We start from the raw sequence: 27,461 nt of genomic DNA, 5'->3' as shown, positions 1-27,461 counted from the left end.
TTGCTTCATCTCTTCCAGAGATTATAGTTGAATCTATGTTCAAACTGTTTTTATTTGAGGTTTTGTTTGAGATGTTCTGGAGTAATTTTCTTCTGTGTTTATACACTGAATATCCTTGTCACTTAATAGCTTTTTCCCCCCCTTTTTTAATAGTGAGATTCTCATTTTGTCTGCTCATTCTACCAGCCTGATTTCAGTCTTAATGTTACGGTTGGGTCCTAGGGTCTGGGCTATTGCCATTGTTGTTTTCTTGATGCATTGAATATTGTGTGATTCTTGGGTCTCAGGGACCTGAAAGTTTTCAGTGTTCCTAAAGTAGTCTAATCCAAAACAGTTTGGTCACTGAACCTCAGAGTTCTGAAGTTTCTGACCTAGATTTAGGGCCAAGAAATCATAGATTATTGCCAGATTTAGTCTCCATTAGTCAGCTAGGAAGACCTTCTAGTTCAGGGTGCTAGAACTGTACAATCTCCTTTGGTTTGGGATACCTGCCCTAATTATTTTGTTTGTGATTTCAGATGAAGCTTCAAAGGGGAATCGGAAGCCTACTCTACTTGTAAGGTCTTAAGACACATTATACTTGCTATTTTCCCCCTATCTTCCAACTTAAATTGTCCTTACCAATTTGGGCTTCTGTCACCTTTCCTCTAACATGCTCAAAATGGTTTCAGACCAGGTCAAAAGTCAGCAATATATAAAAGTCCTGCCTCTCCTTTCAAAGCGACTCTGTGACCTCTTTTTTTTTTTTGGAAGATTAGTGGGCAAATAATATCATACTGTCAAATCACCATGTTAATTGGTATAATTAACTGGTGTTTTTTTTTTTTTTTTAATTTGCAGAGTAATAGGAAGTATATCCAAAAATGGCTATAAAACAAAAACAAAAGATACCAATGAAACTTTTTTTTTTCAAAAGGAAGGAAGTAAATTAGGACATTAGGTGAAAGCAAAAACAAAATGGTGGAGTTAGAACTACAACATAAAAAATATGAGGCAATAAATAGGGAGAAGCTACCACATGTTCCCTAGTTACTATTCCTGTTCACTATTTATTTTGAATGCATACTTCAAGGATCTAGAAGTTCATCAGTGTTGGCCCATCCACTAGTGACACAGATTGCAACACTCTCATGTATTAGCAAACAGTTTTTCTGAGTTTCTGTGGCTAAAAGAGTTTACCATTGAGAAGTCAACCCTCTCCTGCTATACTTGATTAGGTTGGTCCTTCGACCAGACATATACTTAAATCTTGGTAAGATCACCCAGAGTTTGTGTTTCAATGACTTAGCCTAACTAGGCTAGCAGTAAACTAGAACAAGTTGAACAAATCCCACTCATTGCTTCTTTTTGTATGTTCTTTGTGTTTTTTACCATTTAAAATATGATAACACTCTTAAAAAAACATAAAAATAATTCTTAACTTGCATGGCTGTATAAAAGCAGGCATTAGGTTGAAATGGCTAGGTCCATAGTTTGCTGAGTTGACCCCTGGCCTAGTCTTTGAGAACCCAAGGTCAAATCCATTCCATGTCAAAAAAAAGATTCCTCATTGAACTTATATATATTAGGTTAAAAAATATTGATGTTGATCAAAGCAGAATTAAAAAAAAAATTTCTCCTTCCTTTTGCATCTCCCTCTTCTCATAATAATAAATTAATATGGTTTATAATAATAAATTAAAATGGTTTAATTTGGCACAAATTCTTCATAAATAGTTAAATAGTCCCTTTTGACTCCCTAAACATCAAACAATTAGAAGCACCCATTTTAATAGTAATTCTGTAAAGATTCCAAGAGTGAAACCTACAAAAATAAAAGCATAGGACTAATAGTTGCTCCCCAGAGTGCTGAACTTCTGGAAGTATGCTAGGGGACTTCAGGAGATGTTACCTACCAGACGACGTTGTGGCTTGATAAGAGGCCGGTTGATGCCATTCATCTTGTGGTAGAGCCCACAAGCATTACATAAGTAGTGACCTGTCCCATCTCGCCTCCAGAGAGGAGTAGACATAGCCCCACAGTTGACACATTCTCGACCTTCAGAGAAATCATCAAACATATCTGTTGGTGAAAAAGTGGAGAAAAATACAGAAGTTAATTTTCCTCTCAAACTGGTCTTATGTCTAAGAACCTAAGAAGCATAATCCCAATATGAATTCTTTTCAAGGATTTAAATCACTTTAAACACAAACTCATTACCATGATAGGGGGAACAACATATCAAGATAGTAAATCAGTGTTTTATCTTTTAGACAAGGAAGTAGCACTGCCTAGACCATTAAAGTCTGAAGTCCAGTGCTGCGAACATGGACATGTATATGTATGTGTAGTATATGTAGTTTATCTTTATTATCTATATATGTATGTATGTATATCTATATCTTTATTTTCCCTCTGGGATTTATGAGTGTGGTTTCCACTGGAAACAACACAGTCATTCTAAGGATCAGTTGGGGAAAAGACTCCGTCTGGAGTGTGTTTAATTATTTTCTCTTTTAGTTTCATTTTGTTTAATAAACTCTGTAACCACCATATGCTGATTGACTGTGTCCTGGGAATGAATAAGGATATTCATAGTAAAGGAAAATCCAAGTGTGGAGTAGAAATAGTAGATTTTCCTCAAAAACAAACAAATAAATGCAAATCTCAGCAGTCTTTCATCTCTTGAATTTTTCTGTCTCTCAGTCTAAATTCAGGACCAAACCAATGTGGTTTTTAATTTATCCAGCTGGTCAGAGGTACTCAACATGACAGTGCAAAAGGCTATAGGAAGTCCACGTGGAGAAACTTTGAAATACCACCAGCCTGGGTTCTTGAGTATAACACCACCTGGTGGACAAATGATGTGCGACACCCTCCATACTTAATACCTCTATGAGGCACAAGAAAGGCACAACCTGCTAAGAGTGGCTACTGCCACTGCTATCAAGTGTCACACGTACACACAAAATACTTACAAGCGTCACAATGGAAATCACTAAGACATATAAACACATATTCATACACACACCTTAAAACCGAGTATATACTATTAAACCTTGCTAGGCAAATACCGCAAGAGAAAGAAAAAAAGTATACTTGATAGTGATACTTTCTGTAATAATAAAGAACTGGAAATTTTATGCTAATTTATTTAGGAATCGCTAGAACAAATTATGTGATATTATTGTGTTTTAAGAAATTACCAATATGAAAAATTCAGAGAAATTTGTTATTCACATGAACTTATTAGAATAAGCAAAAGCAAGAGAAAAACGTTACATAATAACTTGGATCAATCATTTCTGACATCTTGATAAACCATGACGCCTTCCTTTCTGCAGAGTACAAGGAAAGAACCACAGATTTTCAGACATAGTCAATGTTGATTGTTTTGCCTAAATATTGTTTTTGTTTTGTTTTTACAAGGAAGATATTAATGGGAGGAGTGTCAAAACGATATATTAAATTAACAAACTTTTTTGGTGTTGTTTTGTTGAGGCAATTGGGGTTGTGACTTGTCCAGGGTCACACAGCTAGAAAGTGTTAAGTGTCTGAGGCTGGACTCAGGTCCCCTGACTTTAGGGCTAGTGCTCTATCACTATGCTACCTAGCTGCCCCTTAAATTAATAAACTGTTAAAAAAATTTTTTGCTAAACAACATTCCAATAAGTAATCTCTAGACACTGCTTAAGTACCCGGAAGGGATGAGGAACTGATTATCTTTTAAAAATTCATTAACAATTGAGAGTTTTGAGTTACCTGTACTGTTTGTATTGGCCAGACATTCAAGCTCTGACAATATTTTTTCTTTTTAATTTATTTTATTTATTCCCAGTTTAGCAACCACCAAAACTTCAAATAAATAAATAAAAATATACCAGTTGCATCTATCTATTTTACGGATAGCTTTGTCTAATTATTAAGAACACTTGACATTTGTTTTCTTGTAACTACTACCCACCTTTTCTTACTTCTAGTTCCCCACCCCCATCTCCACCAAAGCTGCCTTTCGTTCTTTCAAGCCCTAAAAAAAAAAAAAAAATCTCTGTTCTCTTAAAGACTATATGATGAGCCTATCACTTATTTGTATCAGAGCCACAGTTTGGAAGGTTTGCTTCATCTAAAAGAAAATGCTTGGGTCTTAACTCTGGGTAGTGAATCAAATCAATCACTTGCACCTGCAAACTAAGTCAGTCAGTGTCCCAGCCAGGTAAATACCAGGCAGGTGTGAATGGTTGTTTGCTTATGTTGTTTGTGCACATCACAGTCACAAGGCTGGCTATTTTTGCACCTGTACTACACTGCGAACCCTTCTACCAAGGTCAGCTACCTCTCAGGAAATGAGGCAACTCACCAGAAGCTATAGCTTTCCAGAATTAAACTTCTTAGCCTTGGAAGCTTGCCCAAGATAGCAGGCATAAAATGAGCACCAGCCACTAGTCCTATGGATAATCATACCTACTTCTATCATTTGGATCCTTGCATGGGCTGTGCTACTCTTCACACTTCTACTGGGCTTACTTTGTCTACATATTTACTTATAACTATACCTGTTGTTTCCTCTAATAGAATATAAGTTCTTTGAGGGAAGGAACTCTTATGTTTTTTGTTTTGTTTGTTTTGTATTTCCCAACATCTGCTAATATATTCCTACTGATTGATTGGTTCCTTCCATGCAAAATAAACTGCCATTGTTGAAAGAGATGATCTTGTAGAATAAAATATAGGCTCTGCTTCTCACTACATGTGAGACCATGAAATCTTTTAATTTATTCTTTGAGCTTCATTTTCCTCCCTGTAAAGCAAAGCAAATGACCTGTTAGCTCTAAGATTCTCTGACTGTGATTCCAGTCTACCCAGTAAAAGCAGTAGTGGCAATGACCACAGGAGGGCTCTACAGCCACACAAATGAATAAACCAGACATTCCAGAACACAAGCTTTTTTAAGGGAGCTACTAGAAACACACATAATCATGGAATCTCAAAGTTAGGAAGTTAGAGGCAATATATCCTAATGTTCTAATTTTATAGAGAGGAGAACTAAGACCCAAAGTCAAGTGACTTGCCCAGAATGGCAGAGTTGGGGCTGTATCAGATAGGAATGAGTTCCAGCTGCCCATTCCCCTCTCTTCACATCTTTTTAGTTTTCTCTTTCCTGAAAATTTGTGGACTGAAAATAACATTCTTGTATCACAATAAATCACACTGGTTTAACATGGCACACATTCTTCATAAATAGTTAATAAATAATCTTTGATTCTCTGAACAACATACCCAAAGAAATAACTTTCTTTCAAACAGCCACCTCCAACTGACCTTTCAGAACTGATTTCCCTTAGATGTCTTTTTTATGACTTGAAGCTTCTTGGGCAATTTGACATAGTGGACTTGGGCTCAAAATTGACCTTCTATAGGACATCTATAATTTAACCATTGTGAGCCTCAATTTCCTCATCTTTAAAATGATGGAGTTGGATTAGATAATCTTTTAGGTCTGTTTCAGCTCTATATCTGTGATTCTAAAGTCTACATGAAAGTCACTACTTATAAAATGGTGGTCCAAGGGTTTTTCAAAAAACCTTAAATTAATTAATTCATCTTTGATAAGGAAAAAAAAAATTGAGTGTAAGGCATGAGGCAGACACAGTGAAGTGGGAAGAATATTTATCTCCCAGGGGACTTTCTTTGTGACACTAAGCTTATCACCAAAATGAGTTTTGAATCTGAGAACTAAGATTTTCCTATTAAACTGGTTGTTAGAATCCTGTTCTCCTGGCTGATTACTTTGTATCTTTTATTTTGTAGCTATCTGTTTTATAGCTTCTATTTGTTTCTTTGTTAATATAGTGTATTCAACTAATAAAAGGGTTCTTGACCTGGGGTCTATGGACTATCACAGACTTTGTGGACAGATTTCAGGATGTCCATGGACTTGGGTGGGAAAAAATACCGCCAAACGAAATTTAACATTTCCTTAAATTTAAAAACCTTATTCTGAGGAGTCCATAGTCTTCACCATAGTGCCAAAGGAATCCCATGACACAAAACAAGGTTATATTCTAATAGAAGTTAGTCTCAAGGACTGTCTGTTTTGATTTTTTTGTATTTCTATTCCTCTTACTTGTTGTGTATGTTAAGGATTTTTTTTCCCTTAAAAATGCTTGTTTTTCGAAAAGAATTAGGCTCAAAAGTGTAATTTTTATTTTATGATTGGCATATGTTGGTAGATGAGGCAGGACAGAATAAAGTCAAAGCTAGGTCCAGAGCAGAGACTTAGGAGAGGGCAATCAGAAATTAGGAGATGAGAAGTGCAGGGATGGAAGTGGGATTCTTAGAAATACAATCAGAAAAGAACAGATTTTATAATGTAAATTTATTACCCTGGAAAGAAAAGGGGGAAGAAAGGATAATGTATCTGCACGATAGGTGGCTAATAATGACCAAATTAGATTAGAGGTCTTTAGGAGTCAGCTGTAGCCCCAGTGGGTCCCACTCTTCTCAATGTAGGGTCTACTTTCCAGACCAGTCAGAAATTCTCTTGATTTATTTGTACACAATCTACTTCTCTTCCCAACTGTAATTTTCTTTAAATAAAATGTGACTACCTTGAGCCCTTTAAGCAACTCCACAAGATAGAAAGCTAGTGTTGCAGAGTACTGCACATGAGAGCCCAGAGAGTATTGTGTTATCTTGATTCCAAACTCTGTAACTATTGTACCGGTTGGAGCCATGATGTCATAACTTTCTGTGACTTGGCTACCTCATAAAAGACATAGCAGTTCAGTTTTTCCAAAGGGCACAGCTATTTTCATAGTGACCTGTGAATTCACCCTTCTAGGACAGATTTAAGCAGCTGTGACCTGTTTTCTCTGAAGATTCTGCCTAGTTCTTGGCATCAAGGGAATTTGCCCCGGCCTATTTTTATGGAGGTAGTCCATCTAGCCCTGGAGTTGGGTTAACATTATCCCCAGATAGGGCGGGGGTGGGGGGTGGGACTCATAACTAGCCTTGTAAAGTGCTTTGCAAATAGAAGGAAAAACTTACAACAATGGCAATAAAGTGCTTTGCAAACATTAAACTTGATAACAATGATGGATTATAATTAGGAGGCTGGGGGGAGGGGGGCACCTGATAGACCTTTGTGCTCTGGTGAAAAAGAAAGAGGGGTGGAGATTTAGGAAACTGTCCTTTTTTCAACCCATTCTTATGACCTATGACCCACCACCAGAAAGCCCCGTCTGTGTTTGTTTAATACAAGATTGTAGGCAGGGAATCGGCACCAGCATTGATAGTCAACACAGGTAAAGTCAGAGAGGCACAACTGACAAAGAATGTTAATTAATGACCACTGCAGTGGTCAGGGAAGGGCCCACAAGGAATCAATCACTGAGTAAGTTTACTGGACCCAGACCACCTAATCCCTCAGATGTGGATTTCCCCCTTGACATTTACTGCTTTTTTTCTGCTTCCTCCCCAACTAGGAGCAACCCGCACCCCCCCCCCCTTACAAAAAAATATCCAATTTGACAAGAATTTCTGTACAATTCTGTGTTTAATGCTTAGGAAAATATACAGGGAAATGACATGTCCCTACCCTCATGGAATTCAAATATAGCAAAAGGAATGTATACACATACATTCAACTGCATAAGAGTGACATAAAATCGGGTATAAAACAATTAATCAACATACATTTTTTAATGTGTCTACCATATTTTGGTTGCTTCAATATGGATCCAGCACAGTACAAAGGCAAGAGTGAAATAATCCCTGTACTCAAGGAGTTTATATTCTATAGGGGAAGAAAACATGCACACACACACACACACACACACACACACACACACACACTATATACTACATATTATGTATAAATACAAAATGGGATGAAGTAGCAGATTGTACAAATATTTGAAAAAGACTATAGAACAAACCAGAATCTCTGTCCATGGAAAGTGTCTAACATCTGCCTTCTCTGAAAACAAAATCTGAGGCAAGCTCTTCACACTGCCTTCTAAAACCCTATTTCTACATATTTACCCATATATTTTCCCACCATCTGACCAACTTGGGAGTGAGCTCCCTTGGCCTCTGGGATAGGCTGTAAGAGGGAAATGGTAACAAGAGAAGAATGAAAGGTTAAAAATAGAGGAATTAAATCCTAAAGTGACTTTGTGTCCTCTATTCAATCAAATTGGCCTGCTGACTGATCTCTGTACATAACATTCCATCTTACCTTCCATGCCTTTGTAAAGATGGAATGCACTTTTTCATCTCTACCAACTTTCCCAAGGTGTAGTTCAGGTCTCACCTCCTATACCAAGCATTTCGTCATCTCTTCCCCCCAAAGTTATTGTTACTTTTTTCCTTCTGGAAATTACTTTGTGTTTTTTTGTTTTGTTTTGCTTTTTTATTGGCTTACTAATGTACATGTTATATCTCCCCATTAGAAAAATCTCCTTGAAGGTAGGGATATATTTTTAATGGGGATATAACCCCATATCTCACACATGGCAGACACTTAACAGATGTTTGTTGAATTGAATTGAATTTATCCTAAACCAATAGGGAACCATTAAAGGCTTCTAATCATTAATGATATAATTAGACTTGTTCTCTAAGAAAATTATTTTGGCGACTGTATGAAGGATGGGCTAAGGAGGAAAGGACTGAGGAGGCTTACTCCAATTGGCTAGGCTACAATGATGAAAGCCTACTAGGGGCATGGCTGCATGTTAAAAGAAAAGGATAGATGAAAGATTTGGCAAATCATTTGGCAGGGAGGGGGGAGGGTGAGAAAGGAAGAATTAAAGATTACTCTCAGATTTGAGCTTCCATTACTCTGAATTTGGTGTTGTCTTGAAAATAGGGACTATTTTAGGGGAAAGGAGGGTTTATATCACCAGTTCAGTGCCTGGTACATAGTATGCACTTAATAAATGTTTATTGACTTGTCTTCCATATAAGGAAATTTCAAGGAGCAAGAAGATGTAGAGTTCAGGATGAGATAAGTTGAGTCTGAAGCTTTAACAAGGCATTTATAATGCAATATATTCATATGGTAATGCCCATTAGTCATTTGGACATGCAGGAATAGATTTTTGCAGAGAGATTAGGGATTAAAATATAGATTAGGATGTAGAATGATCACTAACCCTTTGAGGCAGATGAGATCAAATTTGGGGGGGAAAGGGAGCACTGAAGGATGATAAAACAAGGAAGGAGGCAGAGAAGAATAAAAAGACCAGGTTTCAAATCCTGCATCTGATGTTTACTACTTGTGTGACTACAAGCAAGTCCCCTAATTTGCTCTATCTGTTCAACTATAATGAAGAAACTGGGCTAGACAGTCCTTCCAGTTTTAAGTTCTTTGCCTGGTAGCCACGGCTTAATTTTAAGAGCATAAGAGGAGTGCAGAACAACTTTGAGTACGGGGAAAACCTCTCTACAGCCCTGAGATTTTAGTTCTCTGGGCTTTGTCAAGCTAGGCTCTAAGCTATGTGGGTCCTGAGCTTTGTGTGATGTGAAAGAAAGGGAGGAGACAACACATACAGTGCCCAGACATATGTTGATAAAAACACATTTTTAAAAGAAGCCTTTGACTGCCAAACAGAAGCTACTACAAGCAAACCTGGCTGCAGCCAGAGCTTTGCCTCTGTGTCTCTGCTGATAGACAGAATGAGGAATTTATCCAGGGGCTTGTCTGCTGAATGGAAGTGGCAGTGAATTTGACAAATGTGGAAAGGGTTATAGAGAGGGAGACCAGTTTTTCCCCAGACTCAGGAAAACAAAGGTCAAGTTTGTTCAGATGCAAGGTATAGGAATGATAGGATCCATAATAAGTTAGCATAGTGTATCAAAAAGCATATTGAATTTAGTCAGAAAACTTGAGTTTAAATCCCAGCTCAGCTCTATGTGAACATAAACAATTTCCCCAGATCTCTCTTTCCTGTGGAAACATTAATACATGTACTACAAAAAATACAGGGTTATTATGGGATAAAGTTGCTTTATAGAAAACTTGTTGTAATTGTTATTACCAGTTGCCAAGAACCCAATGATAACTGGAAGCTGATGGAATTTGTGCCCTCTCTTTCCATTCTGAGGTCAGGATGACCTCTGTATTTATTTCCCTTGTGATAAAAAGTTAAAGTAAATATATTAATGAGAATGGCATCATTGTGTAATGAATATAGAGGGACCTTGGAGGCTCTTCCTCATAGTCACAGACCCAGTTTTAAGTCCTTCCACTTTTACAAACTAGCTGTAGGAACCTAAGTTAAGTCAGTCAATTTCTCAGGGACCCAGGTAGCATATTGAGACTAGAAATTGCAGAGCAGGTACTTATCTGCATGGATCTTGCTGGGAGCTCCCTTTACCAAAGAAATCATAAGCTCAGATAGAATATATAAATATAATTTGAATATGGTTTATATGTAATTGAATATATTAATATAACAATATACACACACAACACACATAATAAAGTTGAAAGGTGACCACTGTGTTTCCAAGAAGCTAAGAATAGACTATTTTCTAAGAAAACAGATGGATCTACTATTACATTACTTTGTATATAGTAGGTGCATAATAAATGTTTGTAAAATTTCTTTGGAAATAAAATGCTTTACAAATCAAAAGTATCACAGGAGCATGTTATTATTACAGTTCTATACAGTCTATTTAAAATATTACATTTCTTTTTGTGGATCTTCACCCACCTGGGATACATACATTTGTGCTCCGAGGTGATTCTGCTGTTTCCTTGGATAACTTAATGGATAAATATATACTCCATTTCTTCCCATACTGAGTATTAAAGCTCAAATAACGGTAAGCTCTCTGACGACCAGGGCTGTGCTTCTGTATCTTCAACACTGCTCAGTCGGTGCTCAGCAACTATTTGTTGATTATCTAGAGATTTAAAATCTTAGGAGTTCCTACCCTAAATGCCAAGAAAATGTCTCCTAATGGTTTTAGCTAAGCCACAAACATTTATTAAGTGCCTACTATGTGCCATGTGAAAGGCACCATGGCAGAGTAAATAGAGAGGTGGTCTTGGAATCTGGAAGATTTCATTCCCAGTCAGTCCCAGCAGTCCCAGGCTACTCCTTAGAAGGAATTCTCTATACCAATGAACCAAATAACAGATCTAGTCCCCCCCCCAAAAAATATTAGGCATTGGAATACAAGGATAAAAATGTCCTTAAGGAGCTTACTAGGGGTGTCAACTTCATGTTGACACAGAAGCAAATAAAGTATGTACCATTCAATAACAGGTCAATGTATATATTCAATAATGATGTTATCTTCATTGCAAAGTAGATAGTGCAGGTATTATAACCCCATTTTATAGAAGGTTCAATTTCAACCCAATCGGTTAAGTACTTAAGCCAGGACTCCTATTCAGATCAGTAGTGCTCTTTCTAGTAAGATAGATGTTTTCTTTCTCCAGTGATAGTAAGCTGTGTGATGGCAGAAACAATCTTATAACTCAATTCCTCATATACAGTGCCCAGCACCACACATATACTTATGTGTTCAATGAATGTGCATTGAGGAGTCAGTCACATTGCTTTCCTTACTATTTCTTTTCTCCCCACTTTCCTTATGTCCAAAAAGCTCTATCAATTTTGCTCAGTTCTGACAATTTTACCAATGTAATATCTCTTGTCATTTCTCTCTCCTTTGCTTTGACATTGCAATCATCCTGGTATAGACTTTCAATCAACTCATGCCTGGATTTTTGTAATATCCTTTTGGTGGATCCCTTTGTTTCTCCCTATACCAGTTCATCTACCACTTAGCTAGTCCTATCTGTCTGACTACTAGGAATTTTCATTGGTTGTTCTTATACTTCAAATTTTCCTCTTCCTCACCTATGTCTTCTTGATTCTCTGATTTCCTTTAAGATCCAGTTAAAAACCTCATCTTCTATAAGAAGCTTTTCTTGATTCCTCTTAATTGTAGTTTCTTCCCTTTGCTGTTTAACTCCAATTTATCCTGTCCTTATCTTGTTTGTATAAACTTGTTTGCCTGTTTTCTGTCTACCTCCAATACACTCTGTGCTTCTTGAAAACAGGGATTTTTTTTTTTTTTTTTTTTTTGCTATTCCTTGTATACCAAGCCCTTAGCACAGTGCTTTGCATATATTAGGTGTTTAATAAATGTTTGTTGATCTGAGGTAGCACTTCACACCCATCAGATTAGCTAAAATGACAAAAAAAATGATAAATGTTGGAGGGCATGTGGAAAAATTGGGACACTAGTGCACCACTATGTGAACTGATCCAACTATTCTGAAGAGCAATTTGGAACAATGCCCAAAGGCTATCAAACTTTGATCCTACAATACCACTATTAGGTCTGTATCCCAAAGACATTTTTTTAGAAAGAAAGATCTACTTGTAAAAAATGATTATGGCAGCTATTATGTTATAAGAAATGATGAGCAAACAGATTTCAGAAAAACCTAGTTAATTTAACATATTTAACATGTATTGGTCAACCTGCCATGGCGGGGGAGGGGATGGGGGGAAGGAGGGGAAAAATTGAAACAAAAGGTTTGGCAATTGTCAATGCTGTAAAATTACCAGTACATATAATTTGTAAATAAAAAGCTATAATAATTAAAAAAAAAAAAACTACCTAGTTAAGACTTACATGGACTGATATAAAGTGAAATGAGCAGAACCAGGAAAACATTATACAGAGTAACAGCAATATTGTATGATAATCAACCATGAATAGCAGCAATACAGTCATCTAAGACAATTCCAAAGGACTCATGATGAAAAATGCTATCTATATCCAGGAAAAGAATGATGCAGTATGTATGCAGATCAAAGCCATCTTATTTTCACTTTAAAAATTTTTTTTCTTTTGGTCTGTTTCTTCTTTTATTACATGATTAATATGGAAATACATGTTATATGTTTGCACATATTTAACATATATAAGAAGAGGAAGGGAGAAATCTGAAACTCAAATTTTTTAAAATGAACATTCAAATTTATCTTTCCATGTAGATGGAAAGTCCCCCCACCATGGGGGGTGGGAACTATTAAAAATGCTTGTTGACCATTACTGTTTCAGTAAGTCACATTATAGACTAAGTATCACCAAGAAAAACCAAGATGTTAATATTGAAGAGTCTAAGAGATCTCTTCTCATTTTGGGGAAAGCTTAAAATTTTATTTCTGTTCTGAAATTAACACTCCAAATATACAAACTTTCCATATGCAAAGTAGAATATAAAAAGAGAATTGTTTATGAAATCATCAACATTCCATATAGCTTGCTTTTTAAAAAAGTATAATAATGGTGTATATAGTATAATCAATGCTTCCTTCTGAAATTCCTTCTTATCTTTTACGTGCACTTTAAACGTTTAAAACTAATTCGATAGATTTTAAAATTTTCTACCCCCACCTTCATTTTGTTAGCTCCCATCTCTCCCTTCCTCTCCATTAAAAAACAAAACAAATAAACAAGCTTAAAAGCAATAAGCCGTTAAGCAAGATAAATCAATATAGTGGTCATGTCTAAAAATGCAGGCCTTTTTTCACATTGAGTCCATCAACAAAGAAACTAACTGCAAAGATCCTTGTCTCCCTTGTCTTCCCCCGCCCCAGTTCTCCTAGTTATGCCTTCTTCTTTTAGCAGCCTCTCTCCCTTTTAAAGGAAAGAAGTGATAAGAGAAGGAATGTGTCAACATCAGGGTTTAAAACTGTCTCTTCTTTTTTCTCCTCACCCAGATCCCAAGCACTGGTTCTTAAATTTCTTTCCTTTTCCTTTTAACATCTCTTTTTGAAGATCCAATTAACCCCCTCCTTTTTCCCATCCCCACTTATTCCTCTATTGAATTTGCTATATTTTGACATCAAACTCTGTGTGTATATATGTGTATTCAAACTCTCTTGTTGAGAGTTGGATTCAGAACTGCATGAAATTCATCTCCCATCTTTTTCTCATGTTTGTACACTTCTCTTCTTAATCTAAATTAGTTCTACTCCCCCTTTTCTTTTTTATACCATAGTGTGCTCCTTTTACCCTCATTGTTCTTTCCTTTCTTAAAACCATCAGAGTAGAACCAGTTCACCCCAAGTCCTTTGTCTCATTTAACTACTTCAATGCCCTTTGAAGATAGTACTAACATTCTTAAGGGACACCTTTTTTGGCAATGATATTCCTAGGACTTTTCCTTCTAGAACTCAGTGATCAGTGGAGTTCTTTTGTTTTTACTTTGCTTTTTGTTTCTAATAGATATGGCTATTTTTCATTTATGAATTCTGGAAATATGTTCAAGTATTTTTTTTTTTCATAAATTTTTTTAAGGATATTTAATGATTCTTAAAATAAATTGATCTGTTCTCTAGGCCAGTTGTTTTTATTAGCATATGCATTATATTTTCTTCTTTTTCCAATATTGATTTTGTTCTATTTCTTGCTGTCTCATGGAGTCACTGATTTCAGTTTGGTCTATTCTTATTTTCAGGGAGTCCATACATGGGTAAAATTTACCACTTTCTATTTTAAAGTATTGTTTCTGGTTCTTCAGAATTTTTATTTAATTTTTTATTAATTTTTTTGCTTCATAGTGATGACAATGCCCAGAATCAGGAGATGGGGTTTCTTGAGGTAGGAACAACAAGTATCATTGTACAAAAGAGTGCATTAGAGTAAGTAAAGTGTAAAAAGGCTAAAAAGATAGGAAGGCAAGACTATGAAGGTCTCTTCATGCCAAATAGAGGAATTTCTAGTTGATCCTGGAGCTGATAGGAAGACACTGGAGTTTATTGAATGGGGAAGATCAATTTGACAAATGAGTCAACCAGAATGGGTAAAGACTTGAGGCAGAGAGATGAATCAAAAGATTTTTGCAATAATCTCCACAGGAGAAAGATGAGAAATAATGAGGAGTTAAGGATGATAACTAGACTTTGAATCCAAATATCTAAGAGAATGATGGGGCTTTCAATAAAAATAGAAAAATTAGGAAGGAGGACAGAACAAAAGATGAAAGTTCAGTTTTAGATGTGAGTTTAAAATGTCTATAGCAATCCAGGTTGAGATTCTAATGGGCAGTTGGAGATGTGAGCCTGAACATCAAGAAAGAGGTTGGAAGCTGGATAAACAGATCTGAGAATCATCTGTTTGAAGATGATAATTGAACAATGGTGGCTGATGAGATTTTCACTTGAAATAGTGTGTATTAAGAAAATGAGATAGTTAAAGACAGAGTCTGGAAACACAATCATAGTTAATGGGTATGGCCTAAACAAAGATTCAACAAAGGATATTGAGGCGTAATCAAACAGGAAAGAAATGACATGAAAATTTGAAGAGATGATAAAGAAGAGTGTGATAGACTATATCAAAAGGATGCAGAAAGGTCAAGGAGGATATGTATTGAGAAAAGAGTATTAGATTTGGTAGTTAAGAGATCATTGGTAACTTTTCTGACTTCAGATGAGGTTGGAAGGAAGACTACAGAATTGTGTGAGAGGAAGAAAGTAGAGGTTCCAGACTGTAAAAAGCCTTTTTAAAAAAATGTATCTGACAAGGAAAGAGAGGAGAAATATAGGACAGTAACTCTAGGGCATGTATTGATCTAGTAAAGGTTTTTTGAGGACAAGAGAAACATGCGCATGTTTGTAGGCAGAAGAGCCATAGCTAGCCATCAAAGAGAGATTAAAGATTAGTGAGAGTGTTGATGATAGGAGGAAATCTGCTAGAAGATGGGGTGAAATTGGATCAAGTGTTCAAGTAGAGGTTTGCCTTGGCAAGAAGGGGCAATTCTTCATGTGTTGAAGAAGATAGTAGAGGAAGCCTGAGATGAAAAAAAGGGAAGGCAGAAGTCTTTACTAATAGCCTGTTTTTTTGGGTTTTTTTTGGTTTGTTTTTGTTGTTTAGCAAAAAATAAGGCAATATTATCAACCTTTTTTTAAAAAAAAACTTGCTATGGAATGAAGAAACAAACCCAGAAAGAGTTGTGTGGTTTTCCTATATGTCAAACAACAACTTAACATGAGAGTTGAGACTAGAATTCAAGATTTCATATTTGAGCTGTTTTGGGTTAATAGTGGGGTCCTGTTGGGATAGGAAAGATTAGACCCTATACCTTAAGGTTACTCATGTAACCATAGTCTAATAGCAAAAGAGCCTTTTCTGGGCATTCACATGATTTTTCAACTGAATGGAGATTCACTCTTCCATCATTCCATGGCACAACCCATAGGAATAATTGCTCACAGATCCCATATATATATATGTGCAAAGGGGTGGGAATAGGATGAGAACTTGTTATATTCATTTGCTTGTATATATATAACACATGTGTACACACACACATACACATACACATACACATACACACAAAACAAATAAGGAGGACAGCAAGGAAGAGAACACATGGTGCTTTATGGCAAAAATCAATAGAGTATCTATCCCAGGTACCTTTATCCTTTAGCTCTAAGACACTAATATATATACATGGAATAGATTTGTTGTTATAAAAGGCATTGTTTTACCCGTTTGAATTCTTATAACTTGGCTTGTGATCTACGAATGTAGAGTCAGGAGTTATTTCCCAGGTCTGTTCCATTTTCTCTCTTTTCCTCCTATCTATAATCCTCTAGGTAAGTTTTTAAGTATTCCCCAAATGCCTTGTAGGAAGAACGGAAAGTTATTCTGAGATGGGAATCATGATGAGAGAGAGAGAGAGAAAGAGAGTGTCTTACTCAATTTTGACATTCCCATGAGAAAATGTCCTAGAACCTCACACTTACTTTAAGCCTGGGAACATCTGGTTTTCTTCTTTTCTTGCACCAGAAATAGGGATTGATTTACCAAATAGCAAATTTATCACTGACTTATCGTATTCCCTCCACTTTCTTTCTTATTCGATACTTTTTCTTTCTTCTTTTATTCTTTCTTTGTCCCCCTTCCTTCCTTCATTTCTTTTCTCTCTCTGTTTGTCTCTCTTTAATTAAAGACCGAGTCTCCCTGTTTCACCTAGGCTGAAAGTATAGGGGCTGACTATTCAAGGGCCTAGTCTCCCACTGATTGACACAGGAGCTTTGATCTGCTGTTTCTGATCTGTGCCAGTTTTCTTCTTTTTAGACCACCTAATTTTTCCCCTTCCCCCCCAACTCTAACCCCTTTTAATGCTGATATCAAATTAAATTAACCCCTCATGAACTCCAAAGTTCAAGAGTTCTGCTTATTTCAGCCTCCTTGATGCCTAGGCTTACTGCTGTGCACTACTATGCTCAACTCACTATTTAATTTTATTTAAACAAATGCTGAGAATCTTCTCCATAAAAGTAAGTCCCTGTGTACAACTCTGGTAATACAAAGATGAAAAATGACATAGTTCTTGACACCAATATCTGACGTTCTATATGGAGGGAGGGGAATGTGATGTAGTTTATCTCAGTGGATCTGTGATCTCTGATAACATTGTTGGCAACCTACTCACATACTTTCTTCTTGATTCTTATCCATGAAATATACACAAATAAATATGATGCAACAGCATTAAACATATGGGTGGCATAGTGAAGAGACTGTAGTATTTGGAATCAGAATGATCTGGGTTTAAATCCGCCGTTTATGAGTTATCTAGAGATGTTACATACTTTTCCTCATCAATAGGGATTACAGTGATAGTAATCATTTATTAAGAACTTATGTGTCAGGCATTGTGAGAAGTGTTAGGGACTTGGAAAGAGGCAAAAGATAGTCCTTGTTAGGGACTTAGAAAGAGGCAAAAGATAGTCCTTGCCCTCAACTGAGGGAGACAAAATGCAACCAAATGCACACAATGCAAGTTGTATGAAGAATAAATAGGAAAGCATTAACAGAGGAATTAGGGAAGGCTTTGAATAAAAGATGGGAGTTAATTGGGAATTATAGGAAGCCAGGGAGATTAGTATTCATAGTGGAAAAGGGAGAGCATTCCAAATATGGGAAACAACCAGGAAAAAGCCTAGGAGTCAATGGATGATGTGTCTTCTTCATGTCCCTGGATCAGAATATGAGATGTGGAGTAAAGCATAAGGTAAGCAAAGAGGGGGCCAGTGTGAAGGGCTTTAAAAGCCAAAGAAGAGTATATTGGATCCTGGTTATAATGAAGATTTGAGTTTATTGAATAAGGAAGGTGTCATGACAGACAGTTACTCTCTGTGCCTTACAAATGTAAGTGATGATGATGAAGATTTTTAAAAGAGAAGGAAGTATTACCTGGTTGCTTATAGGTCCAGGTAATAGCAAATGGACTATTGGTTCCTGGTCTTTTAGGCTTTTCTACATCTCTCAGAACATCCCAAGTCTATCTGGGATACCCATAGCTGTTAATGTCACAAGTAGCCATAGTTGTATCACCATGCTCCATATGGATCTGTTTGGAATTTTTTTGGTTTACATATACTCATACAGAAGCAATACAATCCCATTCCTTATATTAATTTAAAAGATTAAGAAGAAGCCATTAGGCACTGAGGTAAATGTTTTTACTGCTGGAGGGCTGCTTGCTTGAGTTTTCAATTCAGTCTTTATGTGGTTGCATGAAACTGCCTCACCTTCCTCCTCTGCCTCTGGCTGGCTGAGGAGAGGAAACACTAATTCAAACAACAAATTGCCTGAACAGCTCCCCCAGGGACCCAGACAATGAGGAAAGAGGAAAAAGGCTTTTCCTCGAAGTCCTGCAGCAGCCAAGGGGAAACAATTTTCCTTTCACAGGGCAAAACCACAGGCCAGCAGGGAGATTTATGGAGATATGATGTGACCTCTTTATTACACTGAATGCCAGGGAGGTATTTCAAAGGTGATTTACATTCTCTTGGGAGAGGAGGGGGGGCTGGAACAAGGAAAATGAAACTATTTTTCACCCTCTTGAGGGTTCTTGGGGGATTACTTAACCAAACAAGGTTAAGCTGGGATTCCCTGCCTTTTACATCTTCTCATTAAACTAATTCAAGACTGTTCCTCAAAAAGCTTTTTAAGGAGCTGTGGGGTCTAGTGGCTCTAGCTGAGGGGTGGGGAGGAGGAGTCAGGAAAATCTCTGATTAATATCCAGTGTAACTGTGGGCTGACCTAACTGACTTTTTCCTCATCTTACTATCTGAATAGAGTAGGTCTAGAATCAATAAGACTTACCTTCATGAGTTCAAATCTGGCACCAGTAACTTAACAGCTATGTGACCCTAAGCAAATCACTTTACTCTGTTTGCCTCAGTTTTCTCATCTGTTAAGAGGAGCTGGAGAAGAAAATGGCAAATCACTTTGCCTATCTGACATAACTGAACCACCACTACAAAAGAAGCAGTTTCATAGTCCTGTCCAACTGAATAGGGGCAAACAACACCAAACCCTACTATACAGACAGAACTCAATTCAAATCCTATCTCTTCCCAAGTTTTCTCAGCCCATTCCAACCTAAAGTAATCTCTTCAGAGATGAGTTCTTTCAGCTTCTCAGCAATTAGACAATAGACTGTAATCTTTTTCTTGTGGGCAGTTTCGTATTATAGTGATTTCTATCCCGAGAGAAAGCCAGCAGAGTGACTAGCACATAGTAAGTGTTCAAAGATTCCTCTAAGGTTTTAAAGAAGGAAAAGGGACCTCTATGTGCAAGAATGTTTGTGGCAGCCCTTTTTGTAGTGTCCAGAAACTGGAAACAGAATGGATGCCCATCAGTTGGAGAATGGCTGAATAAATTGTGGTATATGAATATTATTGTTCTGTAAGAAACGACCAGTAGTATGATTTCAGAAAGGCCTGGAGAGACTTACATGAACTGATGCTGAGTGAAACGAGCAGGACCAGAAGATCATTATGTACTTCAACAACAGTACTATATGATGACCAATTCTGATGGATGTGACCATCTCCAGCAATGAGATGAACCAAATCAGCTTCAATAAAACAGTAATGAATTGAACCAGCTACACCCAGCAAAAGAATTCTGGGAGATGACTATGAACCACTACATAGAATTCCCAATCCCTCGATTTTTGTCCACCTGCATTTTTGATTTCCTTCACAGGCCAATTGTACACTATTTCAAAGTCCGATTCTTTTTGTACAGCAAAATAACTGGACATGTATACTTACATTGTATTTAATTTATACTTAAACATATTTAACATGCATTGGTCAACCTGCCATCTGAGGGAAGGTGGGGAAGGAGGGGAAAAATTGGAACAAAAGGTTTGGTTGGCAATTGTCAATGCTGTAAAATTACCCATGCATATAACTTGTAAATAAAAAGCTATAATAAAAACAAACAAACAAAGATTCCTCTAAGATACAGTGATCACACATCCAAGTTCTATGTTTTGAAACATATTTATCCAGATTAAGAGATTTACTTATTTAGAACAGCTGATCCTGGAAAGGCAGTATGACATAAGAAATACAGGACTAGCCTTGAAGTCAAGAAGATCTGATTTTTACTTCAGAATGATCAGGAGATCATTAACCTCTCTAGGCTTCTATTTCTAATTAGTGTAATGAAGCTGAATTCTCTCTTGTAGCAATTAAATTAAACAATAGCAATAATTAGCAATAGCAGTTAAAAACCTTGATTCATTTAGTGCAGCAGGTCCGCTCTGCCACAGCCTTTTGAGGGGTTTCTATTCACTCAACTATGTTCTATATTTGGTGAGCTGAATTCTCCTTAGCAGACAGCATAGAAGTCAATCAATTAACAAATATTTACAGTTATCTCTTCTACACTGAGACTTTCCCCACTGATGTTCCAATATATCAGGGAATTAAATGGGAATTTGGGGAGTTTTGGGGAACCCGCTTTTGATTCATGAAAGGTCTGCAAATACAAAAGCCAAATACTTAACCCAAATTTTACAATAAGGTACTACCTCTAGTACAAAGGGAGGATTAAAAACTTTTATGTGGATTTTCCAAATTGCTAGGGAGCCATTCCCCTAACTCTCCCACCCCCCTACATGTGGAAGGGATAACTATATCAAATGCTTGCTCTATGCCAGGCACTGTACTAACCTCTAGGGGCACAAAGAAAAGGCAAAAATTGTCCCTGCCCTCAAGTGACTAACATTCTACATATATGATCTCCCAATTGGCTTTTTCATTTCAACCCATTGGGGTTTTTTGCATCTGCATCCTCATTAAAAAAAAATGTCATTTGACAATTCTGAAGATAGATTTCTTTAGTTACCATTTGTGTTTCAGAGCTATTCTCTGTAGGTATTACGCTCCACTCTCTTCTGTATCTCAATTTTTCTTTAAGCATACTTTAAAAAGCCTTCCCCTGTCCTTATCCTCATTCTCCAAATCTTTTTTTTTTTTTTTTTTTTTTACCAATTTCAGCTCATTTTTTTTGCCATTATTCTTTTAGGTCTAAGTTATCCTTTTGTGTTTATTATGGGTTGCACATGTCCTTTTAAACTCTGACCTCAGAATGCTTCCTGTCCAGATAGATGAGTATGTAGATGCCATCAGATTTATCAGAATCAATTGGGATTCTCTAGTCAAGAGACTCTCCCACTTTGAGTTATTCTCCAAGTCTTCAGCTTTGATAGAAGCCTCTTCTCTGATTTTCCTGGAACCACAGTGGGTGCTTAATAAAATACCTAATATTTTTGATTGAAAAATTGACCCTTCTGAAGCCTCAGCTAGATATTGGATTCTGTTCAATATTCTGAAATGATACTGCTACTTTTGTGGAAATTTCCAAATGCTTATGTCTTACCAACCAGCTCTTCTCCTAATTACTGACTCATTTTAGAAATTTGAATCTATTATACAATTTTTTAGAATCCAAGTTTTGGACTTTCTCTACTCAAAGAAAGAAGAAAAAGTAACTTAGTACCTTCAGCAGACATGGACTGATGATTTCAGAGCAAATTCCCAATTCTTATACAAGTATTTCTCCCCTCATATGCAGAAACCCCAGTAGAAAGACAAAAGTCATATAGCAATATAGATCTAGAACTGGAAAGTACATATAAAGAGCAGCTAGGTGGTGCAATGCTTAGAGCCTGTGCCCTGAAGTCAGGAGGACCTGACAAATGTCTCAGTTAACACTTCCTAGTTATGTGACTCTAGGCAAATCACTTAACTCCAATTGCCTCAGTAAAAAAAAAAAAAAAAAAAAAAAAAGGTACATATAATTGATGCCCTCATTTTACAGATGAGGAAACTGAGGCCCATAGAGGTCAAGTGACTTGCCTAGTCACAAAAGTGTAAAGTAGTAAAGTGGAATTCAAACTCAAGATTCTTCAATTCCATGCCTCCTCCCTCATTCAATGCTCTCAAATAACACCATGATGTCTCCCAGCAAGACAAGTGAGACAGGGTGCTCCTGCATGCTAGTTGCATGGTCATTGTAACAGCTTCAGACTGGAGAGTAAGAAAGGTTAAAAAGATGGATGGAGACACAATTATCTTTCTTTTTCTGCTAAACTCAGTATTTGATTTCAGACACAGTAATGTTCATTTAGTAGGAAGCCTATGTTTGGCAAGATTAAGTGCAGGCTTTCTTAATGTTACCTTAGCTATAAAATAAGCATCTAATATGTATGCTGTGTTAGCAGATATAATGCAACTCTACGAAAATATTAAATTGCAGGATTCTTGAGATAATTTGATATGGAAAAGAGAAGCTTTCTAGGTCAAATTACTATATATAATTTGTAATTCACAGACTTAAAGCAGAACCGATTTTCTAGTCCAAAGTTTTCATTTTGTTTTATAGCCCCCTCCTACCTTCATAGTCTTGTTATACCTAGACACATACTCTTCAATCCAATGCATTAGTTTCCTTGTTATTTCATAAACAGGATGCTCTAACTCTAGTTTGGGGTATTTTTCTCTGGCTGCCCCCAATGCCTAGAAGGCTTTCACTTCCTTTGCCCTGACCATTGATTGCCCTGGCTTCTTTTGCTATTGTTAATTGTCTTTCATTCTCAAAGAGGACTATGACATGAGGGAGGTGATGCTATTACCTGCAAGTATTAGATTGAAGAGAAGGCCCTGCAAAGTCATGGGCTTCACTTTGTTTTCTGGGCCAGTGAGAGATCTTGGCCTTTTTAAGCTAAGGTTTTTAATAGGTCTCACTTTGACTGAGGCAATGGCCCAACCAGTAATTCAGGTTAGATAAGAAGGGCCTCTTTTCCTAGTTTAAAAAAAAAATCAACCGGGAGAGGAAGACCCTCAGGATTTCTGGTCCACAGAGAAATAATTCCTAATTCTATTCATTCTGGCCCAAACAATGGCCAAATATAGCTTGACCTGGGACCAATTCTGATGAAATACAAAGCTTTTTTTTTTTTTTTGGGGGGGGGGGGCAGGGAGGGTGAACAACCTTCTCTATAACCCAAAGATCAGGCCTATCTCCATAAAAATCTTTCAGGCACTTATTTAAGAGGTTCAGGAAGTGCCATGACAAGTCAGGTTATATAGGTTGCTTCTGGCTAAAGAAGATGGATTATACTTTACAGGTATCCATAGTTTTTAAGCCCCAACTAAAATCCCACCTTCTACAAGAAGCTTTCCTCAAACCCTCTTAATTCCAGTGCTTTCCTTCCCTTAATTATTTCCAATTTATCTTGTTAGAGCTTGTTTTGTATATATTTGTTTGCATCTCTCCCATTAGACTATAAGCTCCTTTGAGGGGAGGGACTGTTTGCCTTATTATACCTACATTGCTTAGTGCAATGTATGGCACATGGTAGATGTTTAATAAAAATTCAGTCAATTGAATTGGAGACTAGGAAATTGAGATTCAGCAAAGTTAAATTACTTGTCCAAGGTCACACAGATAGGTAAATATGTAGAGGTAGAATTTGAACTCAGTTCCTCTAACTCCAAACCCAATATTCTTTATGCTTAAACTCAGAAATTCAATCTTTTTGTATATTATGGAGCCCTTTGGCAGGTTGGAGAGACCTATGATCTTCTTTTCAGAATGTTTTTAAACATATAAAATTAAATATGCAGGATTGCAAAGGAAACTAATTATATTGAATTGCATTTATCAGACTATTGAAATAAAAAACCCCACAAGTTTTGAGAAGTTAAAACATGTAATATGCAAATCATTCCTAACCAATGTCCATAGACAGATTCTCTGAATTTCAAGCAGGTGAAGCTACCTAGCTTTCAAGTTGCAGATATATTTATTTTGGGCCATAGTTAGAGACTCAGAATGTAAGAGATGATCAGAACCATAGAAAATGGAATGGAGAACATCAGAGTGGAAAGGGGTCAGGGATCCCCGAATACAAAAGGAATCTTAGAATGCAGAGTGCCACTAAAACCAAAGTGGTTTTTGAACTCAGAACACAGGTGGTCAAAACCAGAAAGGAACTTTGAATATTGACTATTAGAGTTGGAAGTTATTTGACCAGTTAATCCATTCTCTTAATTTTACAAAGTGTAGCTCAATTCCTATGGGAAAAGTTAAGTAAAAGCTGGTTCGTATTTTTCCAATGATTTATGATATCAGATTTTCCTGGATTTATCAGGGAGGGACTTTAGAGGTAATCTAGTTCAGCCTCCCAATTTTACTTAGAAGAAAACTAGGTCCAAAGAGAGAGGTGATTAGCTCAGGATTACATAGGTAATATACCTGGGGTTTGAGCATAGACCTCTAAACTCCAGACCCGGTGTTCCTCATGCTGTTCCACTGACATGAGGGAGGGGAAAAACAAAATAAAAACAAACCTTTAGATAACAACATGAAAATATCCATCAAAACTTCTAAAGTCACATTTCACAAGAAAATAACTTTCTAATCAGACAGAAGAATTATGCTGAATAAGCCAAAATTTTCACTGAAATATAGCAACAGGGAAGACAAGAAACCAGCAAATATAGTGATGAGATAAGATGAAATGCCAGATGTCCCAACAGGAAAAAAGATTTTTCAGACATTTTGGATTGGAGACTGAAAAAGCTAGAAAAAAGATGGAAAGAAGGCCTGCTTTGATTAATGTTTTATTAACTCTTGAACCTTTAGAATATCGCTCTCTCCCTTTTCAGTCATAAAAAAGAAGTCTGGTAAATGGGAAGAAGCCTGGATCACAAATCAAGGAACTTTAATTTTTGTAAATCTGGTTTGTACATAGCTGTTCACGTTACCTTATTGGACTGTGAGTTCTTTGAGATTAGGGACTATCTTTTGCCTTTCTTTGCATACCTAGCACTTAACACAGTGCCTGGAATAGAGAAAATATTAAATATATACATATTGACTACTGATTTTGATTTGAATCCTGTTGTTCAGCTGTTCCAGTTGTTTCTGAGTCTTCGTGGGCCCTTTTGGTGTTTTCTTGATAAAGACACTGGAAAGTTTGCCATTTCTTTCTCCAGCTCATTTTACAGATAAGGAAACTATGGCAAACAGGGTTAAATGACTTGTTCAGAGTTATTGTTAATAAGTATCTGAAGCTTCATTTGAATTCATGTCTTACTGACTCCAGACCCATCTCTATTCACTTTACTATCTAGTTGCCCCAACTCTGCCAGTTACCTGTGTAATATTGGTCAAAAAAATGTTTGGTGAAAAACAAGGAAGGAAAGAAGGGAGAGAGAAAGGGAGGGAGAAAGTGAGAGAGGGAGGGAGGGAGGGAGGGAAGAAGAAAAGGAGGAAGGCAGGGATGAGGAAAAAAGCAAAGAAGGAAGAAGAGCAATATGAGAATTGAGTTAAGAAATCCTTGGTAACTTTGGATATAGGAGTTTCAGGCAAGTGCTAGGGTCAGCCAGACTGTAAAGAGTGGGAGGAAAGGAAATGGAAACAAGAAGTATCAGCATTTTTGCTTTTTCTAGTTTGGCTGTGAAAGGGAGGAGAGGTTTAGAATCATAACTTCTTTTTATATAACTGTTGTTACTAGTTAGTATTAGTTAAGTCACATGTGATTAATCTAGAATATGTGTGCATGTGTTGGTCTCATATCCTCCTATTCTAGGCTTACCTCATCCCTGTCTAAATATTGGAATATATTCCTGACCTAGCATTCCCTTAGTGTAAGAAAAAGATGGTATAAGAAAAACCAGGACGTAAGTGTTGGAGAGAAAAAAAAAAAAAGTCCTAGACCTTAGATCAAATTAGTAGAAATAGAAGTGGGAACTTATTTTAGTAATCCAAGTAGATGAGTAGCTAGGTGTTTATATCAATGCATCCCTTATAGATGGATGGCAAAGTTGATAAGAGTGCTGAGCTTGGAGTCAGAAAGATTCATTTTCCTGAGTTCAAATCTTTCTAATTGTGTGACCCTGACAAGTCACTTACCTTTGTTTGCCTCACTTTCCTCATCTGTAAAATTAGTTGGAGAATGATAATCTATTTCAGTATCTTTGCCAAAGTCAGATATGATTGAAAAGTGACTGAACAACAAAACATCCCTTCTAATAATAGGATTTCTTCCCTTATCCACAGAATCACAGAATTTGAGAATGAAACAAACCTTTGCAACCATATATTAGAGAAATCCTTCTTGTAACACATTTGATAAGTAGTGCCCGAGTACCTACAAGACATGGATCCTCCACACATATCCAGGAAGACCATTCCAGTATTATATAGTTTAACTGTTCAGAGGTTCTTCTTAAAATGAAGCCTAAGTGAATTCTTTGCACATTCTACCCTTTGTATCCAGTTCTGACATAGTGGTCAAAACAATCGTTTTTCCACAAACTTGAGGACAGAACAGCTGCCATGTCTCCCTGAGTCTTCCCTTTTCCAAACTAAACACCTTCAGTTCCTTAAGCTGGACTTCAGATGACTCAATGTCCTTCAACATCCTAGTTGTCCATCTCTGAACATTCTCCATCTCATCACCCTATTAGGTCCCTTGCTTTATGGTCTCTTGTGATCTTGCCCATCTTCTAAAACTAGGCTTATGGGACGGGAGAGGACCAAGCTTTGCTCTTGAGACAACATCTTGGTGATTGGAAATCCTCCATCTGCTTAAATGTGTGTATATGTCCTCTCTCAACTCTCAACTTGAAGGGGAGACAGCGTAGGTGCTAGAGTCAGGACAACTGATGGAAAGGAGATAATTAGCTCTAATATTTCAATACCTTGGGGCAAGAGCAGTAGTGGAGAACTAAAGGGTTAACTATCACATTCCCTTGTGGAGACCAATAAAACACCAATCATGCTAGTTGGTCCCAATTTGATGGCTCTTACACTCAGCTGACTGGTAAATTCCCACTTGTTCCCTGAAATTATGGATCTAGTTATAGGACTGTAATCCTATAACTTTAGATTACCATCTGAAAGGGACTTCAGATATCCTCTAGTCCAAATCCCTTGATTTTTCTTATCCCACAGTTCCAGTCTCTTCTTTAACCAAAACCCTGTTCAAAGCTTCTAACAATTAATTATCTCTTACTTAGTACAGTACCTGGCACATAATATGTACTTAATAACTATTTATTGACTAACTTCTTTATGAGCAAAAGTCCAAATGAGACTCTTCCAGAGGAAG

The 27,461-nt window shown here is 36.8% G+C and overlaps 1 protein-coding gene across 2 annotated transcripts in view; it reads right to left on the bottom strand.

Annotated features, from left to right (window-relative positions):
- Positions 1-27,461, bottom strand: part of GATA4 (GATA binding protein 4) — a 106,064-nt gene that overhangs the window by 17,465 nt on the left and 61,138 nt on the right. For both annotated transcript variants that reach the window (XM_051975970.1, XM_051975968.1), the window contains exon 3: positions 1,896-2,062. In XM_051975970.1, the coding sequence (XP_051831930.1) occupies positions 1,896-2,062 (167 nt within the window). The remainder of the gene's footprint in view (positions 1-1,895; positions 2,063-27,461) is intronic.

Source organism: Antechinus flavipes, chromosome 2 (genome assembly GCF_016432865.1).
Source record: "Antechinus flavipes isolate AdamAnt ecotype Samford, QLD, Australia chromosome 2, AdamAnt_v2, whole genome shotgun sequence".
NCBI lineage: Eukaryota > Metazoa > Chordata > Mammalia > Dasyuromorphia > Dasyuridae > Antechinus > Antechinus flavipes.
Note: the sequence above shows the minus strand (reverse complement) of the source record. Positions and strands in the feature narration are given on the sequence as shown.